Source organism: Rhinolophus sinicus, linkage group LG01 (genome assembly GCF_036562045.2).
Source record: "Rhinolophus sinicus isolate RSC01 linkage group LG01, ASM3656204v1, whole genome shotgun sequence".
In the NCBI taxonomy this organism is placed as follows: Eukaryota; Metazoa; Chordata; class Mammalia; order Chiroptera; family Rhinolophidae; genus Rhinolophus; species Rhinolophus sinicus.
Genome location: NC_133751.1, coordinates 149,137,425 through 149,161,544, shown reverse-complemented (window position 1 = coordinate 149,161,544; position 24,120 = coordinate 149,137,425). Strand labels below are relative to the sequence as shown.

The 24,120-nt window shown below is 37.9% G+C and overlaps 1 protein-coding gene across 4 annotated transcripts in view; it reads left to right on the top strand.

Annotated features, from left to right (window-relative positions):
* Positions 1 to 22,691, top strand: part of DPP4 (dipeptidyl peptidase 4) — an 81,427-nt gene extending 58,736 nt beyond the window's left edge. For all 4 annotated transcript variants that reach the window (XM_074337130.1, XM_074337128.1, XM_019727294.2 and 1 more), the window contains 8 exons: positions 1,319 to 1,388; positions 3,843 to 4,037; positions 6,707 to 6,761; positions 7,341 to 7,440; positions 9,463 to 9,527; positions 19,477 to 19,549; positions 19,812 to 19,885; positions 21,570 to 22,691. In XM_074337130.1, the coding sequence (XP_074193231.1) occupies positions 1,319 to 1,388; positions 3,843 to 4,037; positions 6,707 to 6,761; positions 7,341 to 7,440; positions 9,463 to 9,527; positions 19,477 to 19,549; positions 19,812 to 19,885; positions 21,570 to 21,671 (734 nt within the window). In that variant the 3' untranslated portion in view covers positions 21,672 to 22,691. The remainder of the gene's footprint in view (positions 1 to 1,318; positions 1,389 to 3,842; positions 4,038 to 6,706; positions 6,762 to 7,340; positions 7,441 to 9,462; positions 9,528 to 19,476; positions 19,550 to 19,811; positions 19,886 to 21,569) is intronic.
* Positions 22,692 to 24,120: the final 1,429 nt, after the last annotated feature.

The following is a 24,120-nucleotide window of genomic DNA, read 5'->3' as shown; positions in this document are numbered from 1 at the left end:
AGAAATATTCTTCCAGTATTTGAACATTATTAACCAATTCAACAAAGAAGCTGCTTACTTCATTTACAAAATATTGAAGTTTCAATATGTCTTTGCTGTTTCATTTTTGTCTCATATGTTAATGTAAATTAAAATATCAATCAATGTTTATATTTGATAGATACTTGTCAATTGAAACTGTAGGCTGGCTTTAAATGCAAGACTTCAGCAAAAATCAACGAAAGTATTCTGTGAGAATCAATTGGCTGCATCGATTTACAATAAAGATTATTTTGTGTTATATTTTTGTTTGTAAAAAAAAGATCAATTGATAGTTCAAAATATAATAGACTAGAATTTTTGTTTTTATATGTATATTTAATCAGAAGGCATAAAATAATCAGTAAAATACCAATTGAAAAAAATCTATATGAAGTTTGTACTCCTCCTAACCCTTTCTTTTTTCCTTAACCAAAATATTGTAACAAAAAACAAAATCAAAGATAAACATAGGAAGAAGCAGCTCTAGAGATAGAGATAGGGAAGTTTTTCCCTACACGTTAAATCCACGGACGATGGAAATAATCTTGTTAAAATATGGAACGACTCTCCTTTTTTTTTCTCTCTCTCTCTCTCTCTTTTAGATTTATTAGTCAAGCTCATCATCTTGAATTTGGAAACAAAGGAAACCAATTCATTATTTAGGGACAAATTTTATTAAACTGATGTTAAATCAAGCACAGAGAATTAAACAGATCTACGGAAGGTCAAGTAGAACGTACACAACGGTTTGCTCCATGTAAACCTGACTTACTCTGTGAAACACACAACTGAGAATGGGAACTCAGCTTTGAGGTGTGGCATGGCAATAACAATTACAAAAACGTTATTAAATCAGAATTTTAAAATAGAATTGGGACCAACTAAAAATCCTAAGTATCTTTAAGGAAATTCAAAAAGAGGAAAACATTTTGGAAGCAAACTTAGAACATAAGCCATAAACAAACTAGATAAGTAGATCAAATGCCAAAAGAACAGAATTGTAAAAACAAAACATTAGCAATTCTAAAATGCATTTTTATTTTATGAGGCACAAATGTATTTAATAAATACATTAGAAACAACTTTATTCTTTTCATCTGAATTAGTATTGTAACCTAAAGGAGAATGTCTATGTTTCTTAAAAACATGCTGAATTGAACCAGTTCATTTTATTTTTTTAATCCTAGTTTAACAAATTGTTAAACACTGGATATGACTTATCATTGACAGGTAAGGAACCAAAATCATGTGCTAATAATTGTTCTTAATTCACTAATTAATCTTTCCATTTGTTTAGAATTTTGGTATCAGATGATCTTGCCTCCTCATTTTGATAAATCCAAGAAATATCCTCTACTAATAGATGTGTAAGTATTCAAGAGGAGGGAAATATTTAGAAATTAACCATCATACTATTTTTTTTTTCCTAGTTTAGCTGACTGATAAATATAGCCAAATGCACCCTTTCTGTCTTCCGGAATCATTGTGAAGCAATTTTACTATTTCTTCCTTCCATTTTGTAACCACAAACCCAAACCTGTTTTCTACCTTCTTTCTAAAAGAGAAGGTAGTCTTCTTTCATCAAAATGGTATATGGCTTTTGTTTCCCTGAATTCCAATGGAATTCCAAAGGAATTCTCAAGTCCCCATTTTCATTCTTTCACTGTGGGCATTTTAATGAGCAAGAGATGGGTATCAACAGTTTTTACAGTTTCCTTACCCCCAAACTTTCGTAAATGTCTCTCATGATTGCCTTTCATTCATTAGGATATCAGGTTTCTGTTTCTTTAGTTCCTGAAATATCCCTGCCTGGTATTTTCCATTCCCATTTTTGGTGAAGAGAACATATGTGACATAGGAAAGTATTCATTATAATCCAAACTTCTTCAAGTCATGGAGAAAGTTCCAAAATCACAAGTCTTTGAGCAGCAACTGTGAACTCATGTGAATTCTAAATATGGCAGCTTTGTAAAATAACTTTGATAATTATTAGGAATACATTTTACTTTAATCCTTCCAAAAGTGCTGACCTCACCCATAATACCACAATTCCAGTCTTCCTGTTTTAACATGACTCATTTCCTTTATTACAAACAAAACAAAATAACAAATGTGCTTGGTGCCTGCTGTCGGCCAGGTAATTTGCCTTAATTCACTCACATAGCAAACCCATGTATGAGGCCAATTATATAGAAGAGAAAACTGAAGCTCAAGCTCAGGGGCAACACTTTTAAGTTGTTACTAGCAAAAAAAAAAAAAAAAAGAAAGAAAAGAAAAAAGGAAAAGAAAAGGAAATAAAGGAGGAAGAGGAGGGTTACAGATATTCATCAGGCACAACCTTCTTCTATTGTATTTCAAGTTCCATATAAACAAAACATAAGAGCTCAAAGAAAGAGAAAGAGGTATTTTAGACTTCCAGATGTGCTATTTGATTTTCATTAAGCCTAGTTTTGACTTTAGTGACCATTAATTTTCTTTAGACTTTAGCCCCCAATCCCGAAAAAAGGATCCTTTAGAAAAGAGTGATATTTTTGTCTTCTTTGACTCCCTAGTAAGTAATAATTAAGTTTTAAAAAAAGAGAGAGAGAAAAAAGGTAAATTTAGTGTCATTTCTTTTCAGTGATTTTCCTCTTCATGTCCTTAGATGTCTAAAGTTTGTTTTCTATTTTTAAAAATAATGCTATTTAATGTTATGTTAACTATTATTAAGAGAAGCTGTTGCTCTACCAAATTTAATATCATCCAAAGGACCAAGGCATTGCACACGTTAAAAAATGTTTACATGCCCAAGAAATGCATGACTGAGTACCTTCATTTTAAAGTTAGAATGTTACAATGTTTATTTAAAAATTAAAATAATGCAATAATTATTTAAAATGAAAGCTCTTTTGACTGCCATCCCTCAGGAAAGGGAGGAAAATGTTAGCAAAGGCAGCCAGGCAGTCCTGCGGAGGGGACAGTGAGCAGCTCAGTAGGAGAGATGGGCTGGGGAGGGAAGAGTTATTGGAGAAGATCTGGGCCCAGGAGTCCTGTAGATGGTGCAGAGTCGATATATTTAAATGAGATGGAATGAACTATAGGGAGCTTCTCTTGATTAACAAAGGGAAATGAGATTGCTTGAGGGAGACTGTGCATACAGCTACGTGGGATGTAGGTTGTAGCTTGTGAAAATTGTAGACATAAAGGAGTTAAGCTTATTAATAAATAGAAGGCCTAACCACATACCCATTTTCCAACACAGTTTACTTCTCCTTTGATGTTTTGAGGAATTGTGTTGATTCATACTTTGGCCCATTCCACAATGATTTGCAGAGCAATAGTGTGTAACATGATGCTGGGTACTGGGGGGAGTGCAATGCATATCACACGGCAGTCAAAATCTTTAAGAAAGATCCAAACTAGGAAACACACTTTGTAGTCTAGGAGTGTTTGTAAGCTGAAATGGAAAAATCTACTCAGAGCTGCATTTATTGTCATCCTCATTAATTTTTCATGACACAATTCCCCCTATCCGAACAATTAGAGAATTTATTTGTTTGATTTCCAAGATATATCTGACTTAGAAAATGTTGGCCTATAAAGTCTGTGTTTGATAACAGTCTTCAAAGATTACACTGATGGGTATCTTTGAAGGAAATACTCAGTCATTATAGTAATGTTGTCAAGTTTTAGAGAACCCATGATGAACACCTCAGATGGCACGATTTCAGGCTCATGATGGGAAAAAATGCACACGTCTTGTCCACAGGGACAAGGAATATAAGCACTCCTCATTTGATTTAGGAAAACCACACAGGCTAACAATTTGGGTTTTTTCACAGGTATGCAGGACCCTGTAGTCAAAAAGCAGATGCCACATTCACACTCAACTGGGCTACTTACCTTGCAAGCACAGAAAACATTATAGTAGCTAGCTTTGATGGCAGAGGAAGTGGTTACCAAGGAGATAAGATCATGCACGCAATCAACAGACGACTGGGAACACTGGAAGTTCAAGATCAAATTGAAGCAGCCAGGTGAGTGACTAGGAGATGAATTCAAAGGTCATCTGATTTTTTTTTTCCTCCTCAATTTATATTTTAAATTCATAAAACGCAAAAAAATTAAAGTGTCCTCGGATGAATTTGTAATCTTTCATCTTTGGGGTGGATTTTTTGTGAAGCTATCATGTTTAGATAAAAATGTACATCATTATGTAGATTTATATAAAGTTTTAAAGAAGATATTTCCTAAATCCCTTTCTGTATGTGACTCTAGAAAGGGAACTGACATATGTGCTACCACCTTCAAGGAACAGAGACTCAAAATTCATCAAACACATGGACAAACGGAGGGATATATGTACCCCTGAGTAAATATCTAAGCAGGCAGACTATTGTAAGGGATCAGTAGAGGAGACCAGTGTTCATTTACACCAGAGGCGGGTGAAGGCTATGACGTCCTAGGAGTGGCTCTTACCACCGGCTGGATGAGGGTTACTCCTCATCTAATTCTGGGAAAACTATAGAGCACAACCGTCGTTGTTCACAATTATAAGGGCTTCGGAAAGTATGAATCTCATTCTTGTGCTCTACAGTTATGGGATTATAGATAAACATGATCTGACTTGAGAGATTTTAATTATAAATGATGGTTACTCAGTAATGTGCATGTAACATGGGAAATGTTTTACTTGAATCATCTTTGAAGCTGCACAGCAACCCTGGGAGGTGGATGCTTTTATCCCATATTTCAGGTAAAGAAATAGAGGCTCCTAAGTCAGGTAATTTGCCAAGGTCAGTCAGAATTTGAATCCAGGTCTCACTCCAAGTCTTATATTCAATTGCAGTCAACTGATAAATAGGAAATGGAATCTTTGAATTTCTATAACCAAGTGTGTGGATGTCTGCGGAACATAAGTAGGTGATTTAAAATAACGTTGTGAAATTCTGAATGATTAAATGGGTGGAGGAAAATGCCTTTAAGAAATGGAACAACTGAAAAAGAGAAGATGGCAATTTATTGAGTATCCCTGAGACTCTTATACCAAAGTTAATGATTAACTATTTTCCTTAAAACTAAAAAAAAAAAAAAAGAGGTTTAAATTAGAGAGAGGATGAATTTGTTAGTGAGGCTGTAATATTTTTAAATATTTTTATTTATTTATCCAGGTTAGTCCTCTGTGAGAAAGGACATAGATTCCAGATCTGATTGACATAAGCCCTAAAGTTACAGAATTGAGTAACCATAATATGCAACTCCAGTTAAAAAAGTAATGAGATGGGAGCAGCCAGATGCCTCAGTTGGTTAGAGCTCGAGCTCTGAGCAATGGGGTTGCTGGTTCGATTCCCACATGGGCCAGTGAGCTGTGCCCTCCACAACTATGTTGTAGGACAACTACTTAGAGCTGATGGGCCCTGGAGAAACACACTGTTCCCCAATAAAAAAATAAAAAATAAAAAATAAAGTAATGAGATATAGTGTTTATACAATGGGATAGTATTTCAGCAACTAACAACAACTATATACAACCACATAAATGGATCTTACAAATAGACTATAGAATGGGAGAAGCCAGACACAAAAGTGTACATTCTGCGTGATCCAATGTATGAATATATATAATTAAAAACCATGGCACAAATTCCGGTGAAATTTTTATAGAATCCAATAAAAGGAAAATATTTTATTTTTTTCCTTTTGCAAAAGGAGAAATGATCCAGAGACTTCTGGGTGATAATGTACTATATCTTTGTTTAAGGATATGCTCAGTTTGTAAAGATTTATCAACTTGTACACTCATGACTTGGTGTGCATGTCTGTACATATGTATTCTAAGTTTTCAAAGTTTATGTGGAGAAAGTAAGGAGTTGAAAACTACATACTTTAATTTTGTTTTAATATTGCTTAGCTAATATTGCTTAACTCAGGGCAGCCTAAGACAGCATCAACTGAAAAACACAGATTCTCAAAGTCACACATAGGTTTCCCACACTCCTCAATACAAGTTAAGTGTTCCCATTTACTAGATTTTTTTAAGTAAATAAATGATCTTTTGATGTAAGGTAGGATTAAGAAACCAGTGCATAAAACATTTCTCGCCTTTCTTTACCTGGCTTTCATTCCCGAACACAATTTTGTGGCAAAAAGAGTTCTTCATCCATCAAGGAAAAAGTCCTTATATAATGACGCTGAACTAACTAATCAACATCCAGCATAAGAAGGGATTTATTTAGAGATTCATGTTTATGTTCTCAGGTAGGGGGCTCAGATACATTTCTAAGCCCTACCCAGATGTTCTGCATGCCCCTATATTTCTCCATGGCAGGGGCAGCCTCTCTTAAACTGAAAAACATCTGGAGAGATTTAAATTCAATTATGTAAAGAAAAGTGCATCTGGGCTGCAAATTTTTATATAAAGCTGTGAAAAAAAACTGCCAGGATTTGTTTTCTGTGAAACACACACACACACACACACACACACACAATTTTTATGGAGTCCAGCAAAAGTAAACCTTGTTCATCTTGCTGTTAAGTTAAAAATGATAGACATTGATCTCGGATGTTTGATTGCTGGCAGTAATATATCTTGGTTTCTAATAGAATGGAATAGAAAACAAATGGCAGGGCTTCACATTTGTGTATTCATCTTAGTTTTCTGTATACAATGTAATGCTAATTCATGGACTTCTTCCATGTATTTTAGGCAATTTTCAAAAATGGGATTTGTGGACCACGAACGAATTGCAATTTGGGGCTGGGTGAGTAGTTGTTTGGCTGATGAATCTATATGCATTTCTTAGTGAATATAACCCAGAGCAGGATAATGTATCTTTTGGATGTAAATATTTGGGGATGAAAATCATGTCTATCCTTTTAATCTAAGAAAGTTTAAATAAAATATCTTAGATCTCCGAGCAATGAGTCCCTATTAGCCAGGCTTCCACATTTGTTTGTTATGATGAGGGAGAAAAGTGAGGAAGAAGAGAAAGAGGGAGGGAAAGAGAGAGCAAGGGAGGGAGGAAGGGAGACTTTTCTCATGAGTCAAGGTCTGTGAAGATTTAGTGTATCTTGCTTTTACTTTTTCTGTAATTGGTATTACCCAGCAACTTTTCAATACTTTTCCCTCACATCTACCAAGAAAAGGGACTAGGGCTCTGTAAATTGTAGCCTTTAGTACAGTCCAATTAAGGCCAATTTAAGCCTCCTCTACTATGCTTTCTATCTCTAAAGTGGCATGGTATAATATATAAAGATGTGAGAAATGCAAAACTGCGACTCGCTTACCATATGTCCTTAATTCCTTTACCTCCATAAAAATAACTGTTTCCATCCTGTAGTCATATGGAGGGTACGTAACCTCGATGGTCCTGGGAGCAGGAAGTCACGTGTTCAAGTGTGGAATAGCCGTGGCACCTGTGTCAGCATGGGAGTTCTATGGTATGTAATTGCTATCAGGTACAAAGAGATACTGAGTGTTGACCTTAAAATTCCAATGGTCAAACCATTCCTTTTTGGGTTTCAGTGTTTCTACAGTGAATAGCTTATCCTCCAGGTACTTTATGGATACCTATAGTAAAACAATCACACTTATTCTGCTATCATAAAAGGCTGGATGGCATTATATGGTATCTGCATATTTAGTTATCAACAAATTCTGTTTTCCAAATTTCAAAACATCTCCAATGCTACATTTCTTCAGATAAATCCTTCCTTATCTTTATTCTAACTTGAGTTTTGGGCTTCAATTATTAGCAGAATAAAAGAAACATTTATCTCTCTTCAGATAAAAATCAAATATAAACAGGGCTTTGTGTGGAAAGAGGAGACTAGGGACAGGGGAATTCCTGGGAGGTTTGTTTTCTACCATTGCCTCTAAGTAAGTGAAAGCCACTCTAGATAATCCTCTTCATTATTCAGAAAATATTATTTTATAAGGTGCATTATTTTAAATAGTCTTACAGACACATGTAATTGCCAAGGGTGTAGGAGTGAGCAGTGCAACAGTCGGTAGGTGAGAAGAGTCAGAGGTGGCGAGGGGATGAATTTTTTTCTGTGCCTCTGCTGACTCCATCTCAAGTCCTTTATGTAGTATAAGGATAGAACCATTGATAATGAATATGCTCATTAAATATTTTATGTCCTAACATATGGTAGTACCAATCTTGTGGAAATTGCTTTTTTTAAATCCTCTCCAAGTCAAGAGAAGCCCATGTAAAAAATACATTGCTATCTTTCTGCTAAAAAAAAAAAAAAATGGAGAACATAGTTAGGATTTGATCCTCACACAATGTATTTGATTTCATATGTAACACTTTCCTGCTTGATAGTAATTGTTCTATTGGATGGCTTGTTTTTGGAGACCTCTGGTGGTCAATGAAATAATAGAAACAATCTTTGTTTAGAAACACGTAATGAATGATAAGGAGAGAACTTCATTAAATGTATATGGACCAATCTAACACATAGGAACTTTCTAGAATTCTCATATATGTGTAAATTTGAACAATTTTATACAAAGATGAGATAGAAGGAATACGTAAATGGTATTTGAAGGCATATTTCTAAAAGTTTACAACTTCATTATGCATTTTTAAATACTATTTTTAAAATTTCAGATGCATATTGTATATATATGATATGGTAGATATGATACACATATCATATATGATATATGATTTAATTTTTAAAACAGGACAAAAATATGTTTAATTACCCAAATTAACAAACAAATAACATGTTTTTCTGCCATATATAGATAAAAGAGCTTAAAGTCATTTTGGCAGCAGATATTAATCTGTTTAACAATGCTCAAATGTTACACCACCAAAATCGAGGCCTCTCCACAAAATGAGAGAAAAACAAATGTTTCACTTGCATCACGATGGAGTAGCTGAGCCAATATGGAGTTATACAGCAAATGAATGATAACTGAATTCTTTCTCTTTATAATAGTGAATTTCAACCTGCCAAAAAATATTATTTAAGTAAGCAACTAGTAATTAAACATTATTAGAGATTTCCAAACAGAAATAGCATATCATAAATTAGGGCATATACTGTGTCAGGACCAAAAAAATTCAAGATGTTCGAGGCATTAAGAGAATTAAGATTCTTTGAAAAGGTCAGATGCTAATGTAGAGTCCTTACCTCTTAGCCCTTCACATTTGACTTTCCGGCTAGTGGTTTGTTGATTGGATTTTAGATCATCTAGTTTGATCTCTGTCTGCCCTCATCATAAGAGCTACGTGGGGTTGGGCTAGGGCAGAGTGTGGAAAGGCAGGAGTCTGAGCTGGTGTCTGGCTGTATTAACAAGCCAAATAAAAATGATCTGGAGGAGATACTTCTGAGGGTAACACTATAGACCTATGCACAAGACATACCACAGCACATAAAATGACCCAATAAAAGGAAGAAAGGTCTTCATTATATGAATTAACTTTTTTCTTTTCTCTGTCATAGACTCAGTGTACACAGAACGTTACATGGGTCTCCCAACTGTAGAAGACAACCTTGGCCATTACAAGGTAAGAGATAAGGAACCAGATCCATTTCATAACCTATTTATAAGTGGTTTAAGGACATTTTAAAGTGTATCTATTCTAGAAAATATATATGTTTTTATTTCCAACAAAATTCTTGTTAAAAAGAAATAACACAGGTGGTTTAAAGATACTCCAGTAGCTTCCCCTACTATATTCTGCATAATTACAGTCTTTATCGTATGCTATATAGGTCACAATATGCATTCATTTGGAAATACAAAGCAACACCAGATAATTACTTTAATTATAAAAAATTTCAGTTTAGAAAACATGTCAAATTCAGCATATTCCTTAGAGCCCAGAAGATTCTAAACCTTTAGCTATATATTAAAATTTCTCATGGTATTATCATAATTAAGATTTATGTACAAGCCTATAACTTTCTTATTCACAGCGAAATATGTACAGTTTTTTCACACAAAATTTGACTAAAGCAGGTGAGGAGTAGGTACAGTTTGGCGGTACCCTGAAAAGCCCTTGAACTCTAATTACTCAATAGCATCCAATAGTGTGATTTGCCTGTTGGGAGAACTGCAGATGGGCTATAACATTTGAAATATGCTCTGGGTGCAATTATCACTAGCAGCCCCATGTGCTAGTGTGGATGCCAACGCAAAGCCAGAGCCACGTTGATGCAGCTGGAAGTGCTAAGGACCCTTGTAGCACTTTGGCCCGTGCCACAGATTCCTGATTCTATTCGTCATATTAGTCGAGAACGCTGAAACTTACAGATGACAAGGCAAATCGTCTGATGTTTACATTCTCGAAAGGAAATTCAAAATTCTTCCCAGGACGGTGAATTAAAAAGAAAGATAAACAAGAATAAGTTAAGAGAACAACTTCTCTCTATCTGTGCCACAACGCTCAAGGCATGGGCTTCATATGAATACATTTCTCTGAGCAATATTTGCACATTTTTGTAAGATGTTATCATTACTATGAATTCTAAAGCCATTTGACCAAAACACAGTAAAACTCAAAATGTCTAGTTTTGCAACGTAAGTATAGACAGTTTAGTTCTACTTCTCCCAGCTTTATTTAGCAAGGCGGGTGGGGGGAGGGGTGGGGCTAGGGGATGCATCTGTGTTTGTGTCTATGGGTGTGTTGTCATCTCTGTTTTTCAGTCAAGATAAAAAAGTAGCAACCTGTAAAGTGACATGCACAAATCATCCTCCACTACAAAGCGGTCCCATAATCAGGTTGTTCTCATTTCTGCTTACTGGCCCATGGTACTTTGGACTCAGTCCTTCCCACTCTTTGTCTTCCACATCCAGTAAGCTGCTTCAGACATCCTTGCCCTTCTTCATAACCACATTGTGGCTGTCACATGGCTGCTCCCCTTTTACAACAACAACCCAATTGGATTCCCCTTAGCTTGTCTTTCCACACTCCTCTCTATACCGCATAGAGTTATTAGAACTTGCCTCACCCGCAGCATTTTCATGGACCTTTCCTGTGTACTCAGCGGACTCCCTTCCCCATCATTCTTTCACCAGGTGTTCAACACCCTTCTTACTACAGCCCAGTTTATCTGGCCTGTTCACTGTTCTCTGAATATTTCTGGACCTTTTCCTTTTGTGCCTGTCCTCTTTTCCCTCTGCCTGGAATGTCATTTCGTCTCCATCTCCACCTATTAGGAAAGACTTGCACGGCTCTCCCAGGGGAGAGGCATCCCCTTTTGAGTCCTATACATTTTCCTCATATCTCTCTAACCCTCCATTTATCTCTCTTGGACTCATTGTTGGTTTGTACTCCCATTTCCCCTCTGCAGTATTGTTATCTCTTCAAGGCTTTACTCAACATTGTATCCTTCGGATTACCTAGTATGAAGTATAAGCCTTAAAAATCTTCTCTGAGTTAATTTAACAACTATTTGAAGGGAAACATTTTTATGAAAATCATATGCCTCCATCATGTCTCTTATTTTACAGCTGGAATTTTCTTGTCAATGACCTGACCGGGATGTTTAAATTTGAAAACCATCCCTCCTGTGGTACACTATATTTGATGAGTTGCCAAAGGGATTTCTCAGCTATTTCAAATGTACTAAAAACTCCTGCAACATTGAAGGTGAACTGCCCAGGACCCTGTCCCTGACTCTGGAACCTGGTGGATGATGAGTCAAAAGTTCGTTTAAAAAAATCCCATACTGAAAAGTCTTTGAACCTGGACACACAAGGTTAAGTCTAAACCCTGATCTGTGAGGAAGTCCTTGCACTTAGCTGACTTCCCAGATGAACACCAGCTGACAGGGTGTTTCCTCTTCAACCAGCCCTCCCCTTAGAGGATAATTAGTTTTCATCTGCTATTCTAACCTGCACCTTTCCCAGACTTTCCCACAGATTTGCACGCTGATCTTTGTCTTCCTCAACTCTACCCCCACCTCTGGTGGCCTTGTTCATCTCTCCCCTTAGGTGTTCGCTGCGTGAGGTAGTCGTGTAAACAGAAGACACTTCCTACTGCCAATGGCAATACACGCACACTGGTTGCACAAAGTCACTCTTTCGTTTCACTGCACAGATGGCACCCGAGGACTGTTTAATCCTTCCACCGCCAGGAGTCGGGTTTTCTTGGCACAAAATTCACTGCTGGCAATGGACACATTAAAACTGCCAGTACCAGGGAGCTAAAGGTTCCCAATGTGTTACTCAGAGGAATTATTTGGGCCAGCAATCGTTAAGGTGGGCAGGAGAAAGGGAGGCAAATGCATTACTGAACTGTTGCCACCCTGGTAAATTGCTTCCTCTCAATGTGGAGAACTGAATCTAAGTGCCTATATTTGGTGCACAGCAGGCTTTAGAATAAAGCTGCCCTCCTTTGTTTTTTAAATGAGCCTGTGCTTTTGTCTCTGGCAAGAAAACATTCAAAGATTCTATTTTCCTCCAAGGCCCCAGCTGCCCCTCTGGACCCCATCTTCTTTTACTTTTCTTTCCCAGGTGGTTTATGTTCTCTCTCTCTCTCTCTCTCTCTCTCTCTCTCTCTCTCTCTCTCTCTCCCTCCCTCCCTTCCTCCCTCCCCACCACCTCCCACCCTCTTTGAAAAGACAAAGAACATAATTCTGCAGAGGCTTTCAGTGCCCTGTGCACTTGCTGGGTCAGAAGGAAATATTCAGAAAATGATTCCCATTTACTCTGGTTGATTGACTTTCGTCAGCACATCCAGGATCGAATGCCCAAAGTGTGTGTCATAAGCAAGACTCTGACCTTTGTCTACGTTTTCAGCTAATGAATCATCAGTGTAGTAGCCAGCATTGTAGCCTTTGGAAGAGAACACAATTTTTAATAAAAACTGAAATGAGCAAAAGTATTCATTACTAGGTCATTGATAACCCATATTTGGAAAAATTGAGAGAAATCAACATTACCAAGAGAAGCACATTTTGTAAAATAAAGGTTCTACTTACCCTTTAGGAAACGGACATGGAGGAACCACTTCTCAATGTCCACGGGACAGCCTGGAATGCCATGGACTGTCCAGCTGAAAGCTAGTTTACAACCCATTCTCTAAGGAACTCAGCTCTGGGACGACATCCAACCAGAAAGAGTCCCTTTCCTGTTCTTACAAAACCGTGGAACTAGGCCTGGGACCCAATGCAGTGACACAAGCAGTGACTCCATAAGACTCTTTTTTTGTAGATAATCACCCGCCGCTGCCAAGGAGCACTTTTAAAAGATACCAGGAACTGAAAGGGGAGGGAAGGAACATGTTCATTTCCCTAAAATTCCAAGGAGCTGGTCCCACGAGCTCTAAATGGGCAGCCAAAGTGGAGGTGTGACACCTCCGAGCTAATAGGCAGTGAAGCTCTGTACACACATCTTTTGTGCAGTGAGCCTCAGTCCACAGCAGACAAAGGGTGACAGTTCGGAGCAAAAGAATCAGATAGCCAATGAAACAACCTTCACCCCCAAGAGCGATAAGCAAATAACAACGGTGGCCACACCTTGAGGAGTGGGTTCCTGACTAATGGGACAAATGGTCAATCGTAGGTCTTTCAATCAAACCTATAAAAGCTATTAACATGTGGTAGACTTTCATTCACCCATTTAAGGTGCCTGGTGTTCTAACTGTTCAGAAGTTTGTTACCTTTTTGGTGAAACAAAATATGAACACAAAAGTTTTGGAGATAAATAAAAGAGAGTCGGTAATAAAGCATGAACTCAAATAAGACAAAGCGCCCAACACGTATGAAAAAGACTAGTGGTTTCCCAATTGTCACTGTGGAGCCATAGGAATTTTGTACCTTCCAAGCATGTAGGGAGGGGATGGGAGGTGGCCAATAAGTTAAGATTTCACCTTCCCACCATTCCTCTCATCCAGGGGGATCCAGTTTCATTTATTTCATTCTTCTTTTTTTTTCTTTCATTTATTAAGTGCTTACTTCTATGGCCAGACACTATTCTAAGCTCTTTACATGAACTGTTAGGTTCAATTCTCCCTCAAGTTCTCTGAGATCAGTGCTCTATCTCCATTTTATTGACACAGAAACTGAGGCACAAAAATGTTATATGCTGAACATATGGATACTGAGCGGTAGGAAAGGGAGAGAGCACATATCTGAAGCCAACTGAGAAAGATGTAGGAAGACGGAGAGGAAGAGCATAAATGCTTTCCATAGGCTGCAAACAGGGACGCGGCAGAGGAGCACAGCAGACACATGAGTAGCAGACAGAGCTGGTTTTCTGGGTATTTGTGAAGCACGTTCGGTGAACCGAGGGATAACACACTAGAAGGGCTGTGAGGAGAGCAGGCCAAATGGGGGCCAATAAGGCAGAACAGAAGACTGGGGAGGAGGGGGATGGATTTATGAAGACACATTAGAGAGGATATAAGATCAAGGGCAAGGGAAATGGGGCCCAAGTCCCGAGCCTGGTTGCCAGGAGAAGAGGGCAGCCTGGAACACACAGAAGGGACTGATTTAACTTGTAGAGGAGATTTATTTTGCATTTTGCTCAAAATTTGATAGGCTTTTGGCAAGTGTATGAAACAGTCATAGATTTGGCAGTCTTCTGCTAGCAGATTTGAAATGTTCAATCCTTAAGAACTGCTGCATCGTTAGGTTATGCAAAACAGGGTGCAATTTTGTAAATATGCCATCTTGTACTGATTTGACATTTGTTCTATTATCCCAGAATATGCCAAAGGGAGAGAGACCTTCAGATTTAAGCCAAACCTTAACTTGTTTGTTGAGTGCTGATAAAATGTTGACTGCTGTGTGATCTTTAAAGAAGCCAGTGTAGCTTGCTGAGGCCTGAGGTAAAGCCCCCTGTCGAGCTGATGGGACCTCTTTCCTTGGCAGCTCACGGGGACAGTTGTTTGATAGATGTAAACAAGTAAAACATCTGATACAGTGGGTTGAATTAATTTTTTTTCTTAAATATTTTCTGTGGTTTCTGTTTTCTGTGGCATTAATGGTACTTCCCCAAATAGCATCATTAATATTATTTATAAGGCTTTCGTTTCAAGTGGGGGAATGCATAGAAAGTCGGTACACCCCAGGTAATATGTCACTGAAGTACGGGGCCATCCATTGTACCTGCGGCTGTTTGTTCTCTCTATAACAGCATGGAAATGGTAATGAGTTGTCTGGCTGTGGTGTGAAGGGACAGGAGAATGTGATGTTAAAGGGAATGGGCTTTCAAGTTAGATAGTCCTGTACTCAAATTCTAGTTCTAGCACTTACTAGCTGTATGGACTTGGTGAGGCTACTTAACCTTTCTGAACCTCAGTTTTCTCGTCTGGATAATGGGAGTAATCAGACCTACCCACAGGGTTATTAAAAGGATTAAATGAGATACATGTGCCTGCCATGAAATAGGCTTTCAAAACATGGCAGCTGCCAACATTATCCTCAGGAAGAAAATTGTCCTTATGGTTCCTAGATGACACAAGAGGTGGCTTAAAAATTGTTAGACCTTCTGTTTCTCACAGTACGTCCCCACTCTTATCAGCTCTCTCTTTTATTTCAAAAATACAAAGATTTATTTGTTGGAAGGTAACTGAGGAACCAGCATGATCCAACGAGCAGCTACAGATGGTTCTTCTTGGGGCTTGAAGGAAAAGCTCCTTGCAGAGATGCTGTGGAATCGGCACTGCCACTGGACCAATCCTTCCCACTTTGCTTTGCCAGACTGTTGCTGGCAGCGGGGCTCTCCGGAAGTTTCTAGCCGCAGGAGGGTGCCAACTGCACCACCATTGCATCCTTGCCCATTTATCACTCTTAGCTTCCTTTTTAGTAGTTGGTGATAGACTATTCAGCGTCTAACTTAGTCATCCATTTCCTTTTTTATTTCTGCTTCCATCAACAGGCAAATGGGGATTATCCTATTTTGATGGGTTAAAATAACACAATTAAATTCTTTCTGATTGTTAGTCATACCTTAAATTAATGCATGCATCTCTTTCCCTGGCTTCGGGTGTTGACTTTCATACATTAAAGTCCACCATGCAGTGGACTCTCAAAACTCTTTCTTGACTGAGAAACCAGGATACTCAGTCTGGTAGGGAATGAGGCAAGGTGACACAGCTGCATCTTTTTTGGGGGAAAAAAATGTCCTCAGCAGCCTGAAAGACTTAAAGCGGGTACATGCCTCAGCTTCCTCTCTCCCTCACACAGCAAGGTCTCTCCCAGTGAGCAGGGGGAAGTGTGCTTTGCAAATGGCCCACTTATCTTGCAGTTGCAGGAGAAGCTTTTGTTTTATTTTTCTCTTGCTGCATTAAAGTATTTGTCTTTCTTTCTTTGTAGTGTAATATTGTTAATGTAAAACAATTTGCATCATGACACTTTTATCACAGTTTTCGTCTTTTTCTCAGTATGTTGCATTTCTCACCATGTCTAGTTCATCACAGCTACAGTGTGTACATCACAACATTTATCTTAGGCTCAGGGTTTTACTTGTTTATAAAAATTGTCTTCTTTCAGCCTGTATTCACTCCATTTAAGAAAAAAAAAAAAAAGGCAGCCAGAAACTGTTTTGGTCCAAACTCCAGTAGTTATCACATTCCTTGCTAACTGTCCTGTGTATTTATATGTCTCCTAACTATTACTCTATGTTTCAGTGACATTTCTCAGTTTTATGGTTCCTGGAGGTTGTAGGAGCGGCTTTTGCTATTCAAGCTGCCAAGTAAGGAGGGACTGTGAGGCTTTTGGAAGTGAGGTGAGGTGACACAGCTGTATATTTGGGTCAGGTCAAGGTGTTAAAGTTGACTGTCTTCCGCGAGCTGAGAGCTAGATTTAGTACAGGGAGAAAGAAGGTGGAGGACACGGCAGTGCCATCCCCGCAAGCTGAGAGCAGGACTCGCAGAAAGGATCACCCGGGAGCAGTCTAACGGGGCACCAGGGCCTGGGGCTCAGATTATTAATGTTCACTGTCGGGGTCCAAGCCCCAGCTTCTCCTGTCTCCAGCTTAGAATCCTACACTGTCCTTCGGGGAGATTGATTTTGACGCTTTTTCCTCTCTGAAGGGCAGAAAATTGCTCAAGCTTCTTTTGCGGCATTAGACACTGCCTCCTCGGCGCAGTCAGAAAACATGCCTCACACATCTCTCAGGGCTGTGAGGACCGAGCTCTTCCAATTAATTCAGTCTAAGAAAGCCTAGGGACGCAGCAGCCAAAGGTACCCAGTGTATCTGTGTCCTACAAATCCCAGGACAGTTAATTAACAATTTATTTCTCGCTCCTCCAGTGCTGGAAGACCATGTCATGAGCAGCATAGGCAGTAGAAAGGGTTCTGCTGTCAGACTTTTGTGTTCAGCTCCGTCACTTCCCACAGATGTAACCTGATGCGAGTTATTTCTAAATCCCGTTGTCTCCACGTAGAAAGCAGGATTGCTATGTATCTCATGGGAATGTTGTGAAGATCAAGTAGAAATAATGCTTTTATAAATTCTTTATGATGCTTACCACAGTGACTGACAGAGTAAACACTCAATAAATGTTAGCTACTATAAATAATGACATGACCTATGGGCTGCAAGTGGGCAAAACATATCTTAGTAAATCTCAGAATGACACTATTTTATTCCACCTACCCCAGCTGCCCCAATTTGGCCTCTGAAAAACTAGGACCAAATATAGTGAATAGTACAATGTAAGTGCTTAAGTGTCTTTCATTTATTCATTTGATTAATATTTAGCACTGTATTAGATGCTACGAATATAGTGATGAACAACATAGACAAATCTTTTTTCTCATGGATCTTATTGTTTAGTGGGGTATGTGACAAATAAATATTGATTGACTAGATTTAAAAAACGAATGGATAGATGAATGAATGGGGTAATGTTGGGATGGATGGTTTTATCTGGGACATCTCACCAGATAAAACATTTCCGAAAAATGAAGTAAAATAAAAGTGACTTTAAATGAATCCTAGGTATTTGTTTCTAAAGTTTGTGGGTAAATTCTCAGCATGGCTCAGAAATGCAATATGAGCAGGACAAGTGGGAGCCAGCCTACATCAGAGTTGGAGGGCATCTGCTCTGAACTTCCCAGGACTGTGTGACCTTGGGAGTGAGCCTTAGTCATCTGAAACATGTTGGGTGATGCTGTCCTGAAAGTTGTAGACAGAATCTCTTTTTTCCAGGAACATTATGTTATAGCATTCTCTCAACATCAGCAATTCAATCTAAAAAAAGAAAAATAAGGAAAAAAAAAGCCATGTCTCTTGATTCCTATTCTTTTGATTCCTAAGAGGATTTATTCTTATTCCCACTTTACAGAAAACAAGGCCCAGCTCCCAGCCTGTCTGTGGTTGCACAGTTCACTGATATTGAAGCTGGACTAGAATACAAGTTCTCTGGCCTTAGTCCCATCCAGCTTCCTGCCAGACCACCAGGGTTCCCATTAAAAATATTAAGCTGGTGTTAGCTACAAAGATATCTGTAAAATATAGACTTTGGCTTTCACAAAGTTGACTTTGATTCGCCAAGATGCTGTGGACTAGCTGGCTGATTTTAAACCCATAGAGAGGCTTCTCGCCCTTCCCTTGCCCAATACATAATAAGACAATAGAAGTAGACACTTGCTCATCCCCTCCCAAAGGCACTAAATTGTTTATGTGACATTTTTACTTTCATCCCAATTTTACTAAACATCCACAAAGTAAGATCAGATGGCCAGTTCCATGCTTTCAAAGGCTGTTTCATCCAAGATCTCACCCTCATTCTGGAAGTCCTATCTGACTGAGGCCACTAAGCAGTCTTCAAAAAGCCGACCTCCCAATTTTTGGTCCTATTTCCCTGGGTGATTTGGGAATGACTTGATCCAATAGCAGCATTTTCCCCAATACGGAGTGAGGCAGACAACAACCCCTGATTTCTTAAGGCCGTTCTTGATCTTTTTCACCCCTCTCTCCTTCCATGTGTCACATTTGCTTCAGTTTTAAACATCTGTTCCAAAAGAGGCACACTTGTTTCTCATTCAGAGCCTAGCAATGTGAACCAAAGTTCATATGACATATTGCAGAGTATGTTTCATTGCAAATACTATGTACAGGCTCTTTGAAATGTAGCATGTATGGCACCATGTGACACATGGTTGCCATGGCAATACACTTTTTGGCTGAACTGCAGCATAAGCCCATGGAACATACATTGCTAATATGAGACTCTGCCCTGTGGTAATGCGTAGGACACAGCCAATCTGGGATCTGGGACTCAAGGGGTTTTGCATGCAGCCTGGGTGGCAGGTACCCTCTTTCCCACATGGGCAGGGGAGATGCAGTATCCTCCCTTTCCAGTCCTGTCTCCCAGCACAGGGCATGCTATGCATTCTGCCATGCATGGAGACAGCATTTGCTTGAATATCGGTTTGCTATATTTTGTATCAAAGGGGGCCCCAGCTGAAAACATTTTATTTTGTAAACTGAAGTGAAAAATCAGTTTATGGCAGATCTTTTTTTGAATAATGACATTCTTTTTTTCCCAATTTCAGAATTCAACAGTCATGAGCAGAGCTGAAAATTTTAAAGAAGTTGAGTACCTCCTTATTCATGGAACAGCAGATGGTGAGTTTCAGTTAATTAGACTTTTTAGTATCACAGACAGGTTTGCAATTTCACTACTGACAAAACAAAAGCATGAGGGGCAAGACTGTTAGATTTACTTCAATAAAACAGTGTTGCTTTCCACAACTCACTTGTCTTGGGCTAAATGGAATGCTGAGTCCTGGAACTTCAAATAGTCCTTTTCTTCTTGAGCTTTCCCCATCCTTCCATATCAGGAAACTAGAGCTATTAGTGACTTTATGTTTCCTCTCTCTCCCCACAGATAACGTTCATTTTCAGCAGTCGGCTCACATCTCCAAAGCCCTGGTAGATGCTGGAGTGGATTTCCAGGCAATGGTATAGCAAAACTTTGTGGAAGGGGCGGGAACTTGCTGGGGAGGGGTCTGGTTTCACCTCACAGAGGTCCCAGGAGACAGGGACTGAAGTGAAATGTTTTTTATGTTTCCAGTGAGAAGTTGGAGAAGTTATATCCTTGAGCCATAGACACAGTAATATTCAATGATATCATAGAGTCGGGGGTTGAGAAGCACAATATGCATATTCTGGGAGTGTCAAAACACTGCTCTCCTAGACATGTGAGTGTTCAGTCTCTCCCCGTTTTAATTCAAAAGGAATCACTTACTCAGTCGATGTGTGGCAGAGTAATTCTAAAGAAAAACCAGCGTGATAACAGCAAAATTCATATGCGAAAGCCCATTTCTGTCTAGGATGTAATACTAGCCATTCTAACAACAGTGGGGTATTAATAATCGGCAAGCTTCAGGCTTCGTAATTGCCATGTGATCTTTTGTTGAACCACCACAGGCATTAAACAGTTAGGCTTGTTTTATAAAGTTGGAAATGGCTAGATAGAGCTGTTGTTGCCTCTACAGAAGGAGGTTTCTACGTATTATGTTAAATGTCCTCTCTGCATTAGACTTTTTTGATTAAGAAAAAAATTATGTATACATATATAATTTTGTATATATGTATATATACAAAATATATACATATATGTATGTACATACATATACATATATGTATATATGTATATATGTGTATATATAATTCTGTATGTTTATGTGTCACACTATGTTTTTGTGTAAAATGCTTTTTTGTCTGTTTTAGCTAGAAAAGCCTGCTTTTCCTCACTCTCTTCTAACATATATACTTTATCTGTGCTGAGTTCAGACACTGCCCACTGTATACAAGTAGGATAGTCACTTGACACCCAGGAAACCTGATAAATATCCTGTGTGTTAGATTCTTTTAAGAGGTTGAGGTTTATTTTTTCACTATTCAAAGAAAGACGTGCTACTTTAATTAAACAATTTTTAAAAGTTAATTTATGTCTCCATAATACATGTTTGCCTGGCAATGATTTCCCACTTGCTTAATGTGATATGAGTTGATAAATTTTTGCCTCCGGTCATCAGTTCTTTCTACATAAATGTCAGATATACAGATAAAAACAAAACTCCAGTAAAAAATCTAAATGTTTGTAAATAACACATTTGACTTTTGACTTCACTTATGTTAAACATATATTGAATACTGAAATAAGTGTTTCCAGTTCCTTAGTGATATATATTAGGAAAAACTGCCTTTTAAAAACTCGTTTATTTTTACACACTTTATCTTACTACAGTGTAGGAGAAATTTGACACTTGGTAACACTTAATTAAAACCAGTGAGCTTAATGAGATAAACATTCGCTCATATGGACCTAAGTGTCCTTGGAGTCAAATTTAAAAATGGATTTGAATATTTTAATTAGAATAAACATATCCTGAAAGACTCCACAGTAAAACCAAATTCACAATCAGTTCTCTGTCGCAGCACCTCCAGAGGACAGAACAATATGCCCTGGAAAAGCTCTGGGGGGGATATTACACACCCTCTCTGATCACGTTTGAGTTTATACACTGATTCAGGAATGAAAACGTCCTATGTTATTCTGTGTGCTCGTGAGAACTCATTTGAATTGACTGAAAACCACAAGACAACTGACTTCCTAATTCTGACCTTTTTCTTTCTCCAGTGGTATACAGACGAAGACCATGGAATCGGCACCAGCACAGCACACCAACATATATATACGCACATGAGCCACTTCATAAAACAATGCTTCTCTTTACCTTAGCACGTCGAAACAGCATGCCATTTAAAGCTTATTAAAGGCCATTTTGTTCTCATTATCTTAAAACTACACTGTCAAGATGATCTAAAAAAAATACACCCAAATCAAGAAATTTAAGGTTACTTTGTTCCCAAATTTCATGTCTAGGACCCTAAGTGGGGACTTCTGTCTTCGCAACAGATTATTACCTTACAGAAGTTTGAATTATTCAGTCTGGTTTGGTTTATTATTTAAAATCATTTCCACATCACTTGCTAAAACAACAAATATGAATTGTTTTTAGGGGAGCTTTGCATAGGTTTCCTGGGCATCATTTCATGTTTTTCCTAACTGGACTAGTACAAATCTTGTTATCTTCTTTAAACGGATGGTAAAATGTGCACAGTGATACGCCGAAGCAGGGGTAAGAAAAGGGGGTAGGGAGAGAAGCTCGCTGGGCCTGGCTGGGAACCCAAGTGCAAGCATGCTGACCCGACCAGGCTGCTGTCAGCTCCTCTCAGAGAAGAGCTGTTCACAGCCAGATTGGCACAGTTTTCTGAGAAAGACTATTCAAACTGTCTCAGGAAATCATATATGCAAAGCACTGACTTCTGAGTAAAACCACAGCAGTTGAACAGACTCCAAAAAAATGAGAGGGAAACTGCCAACAATGCAAGGCCCCCAGGTGCCAGTTATGGCTATAGGTGCTACAAAAACACAGCGAGGGTGATGGGAAAGCATTGTCAATGTGCTCTAAAAAATACTGATGTTTCCTCCTGAAAGAGGCAGCTTGGAACTGAGATGTGAACACATCAGCTTGCCCTGTTAAAAGATGAAAATATTTGTATCATAAATCCTAACTTGAAAGAGTACTTGCATCAAATTTTCTTATTTCTCTGAGCATCTTAATTAAAACAATATTTTTACTTCCTTGGACTTGTTTTTTTTTAATTGAAAATAAACCATAAAGTTATGTATTATTTTTCCCATTCTACATACTGTCAAATTTCTCCTGGTCATTTAATAAATTTCATTTTTTTCAGAGGTAATGAGTTTTGTGTCTTGAATCAGACCTAAACCACATTGGCATATGGACACATTTATCCAGAAAGGCTCGTGTTTATTTTGCTTGTTATCCCAGACTGTCTTGTAAACATGGAGGGAGTTCAGTTTTTATAAAAAATAGATACATAGGAATGTGTTAAATTAAGAAGTTCATTGCATTTTCATCCAATACCTATACAATTTCTGTGATCATACATATTATATATATTATACACACACACGCACACACATCTTTTGAAAAATCAACTTAAAATAATTTGGGTTATTTATATAATACATAATTTATCATTTTATTTCACGGAACTATGATGAAGCTCATATTATAAGAAAAAATAATATCAACAATATCATCTTGATAGCTCTGATGGCTCAGTAGAACAAAAAAGAGTCAAGTCAATCACTTAAGTGTTTGACTATTTTTGGTTGATATAACTATATTCATAAAAGCATAGAGTTCAGATGCTGACTTTAACCTAGCGAAGTAATGTCTAGATAACTGAGGAAACATGAATTTTTTTGCTCAATTATTTGTAAAATGGCCTCATTTTTTAAAAAATGATTTTATGAACTTAAACTTAGCTTCAGAATATTTGCTGGAAAAAGTTATCCCAGACAGAGTGAGCTGCAGCTTAAAATGGAAGAAATGGGGGGAAAAAATCTATTAATTTAATATGAGGCTGGTGAGTCATGGAATGGACACAGGATTGCGAACTTCAGCTTCAACTGTATTTTGAGAGCATGCCATTGAGAAGCTGCATTTTAATTAAGTCTCAAATACCACTCATCCACTGGAACTATAAACTGACCTTCAAACCTGTAGGGCTATTGTCATAATTTTATTTCTTAATAGAGTTCAAGCATCATGAGTAGCTGGGCCAATCTTTGCAGAGTTCTATATCCAGAAATAGTAGTCATAGAGCATCTGTTCACATCCTGGACTAAATTAATAGTCACGAAAGCAAATTAAATAAAAATTTCCTTTTATCTTAACTGAAACCATATATTGTGCAATTTCAGCTATTGTACAGATATTAAGATCATTGACAGTATTAGATGTTGACAATACCAAATATTGTGTAATAGTAGATGTACAATATCAGATAATGTACAGATATTAAGACCATTGTATACTGTCTGATATTGTACAATATCAAAACTATATGAATTCATTGTTCCTATAGTGTCTAAACATGATAAATGTTTTCTCTGGAGCCCAGAGGTAACAAAAAATCCAAGCATACATTTTTTGCATAATTAGGGTTGCAAATTAGGGTTGCAAATATAACGGAAGTTAAAGATTTCATGTGACTCTCATAGAAGTCTTACTCTCTAATAAGTTTTAAATTAGCTTGTTGGAAAGGTTACAGAAACTGATAAATAGAGAAAAACTCAGAGGGCAAGTCTGAAA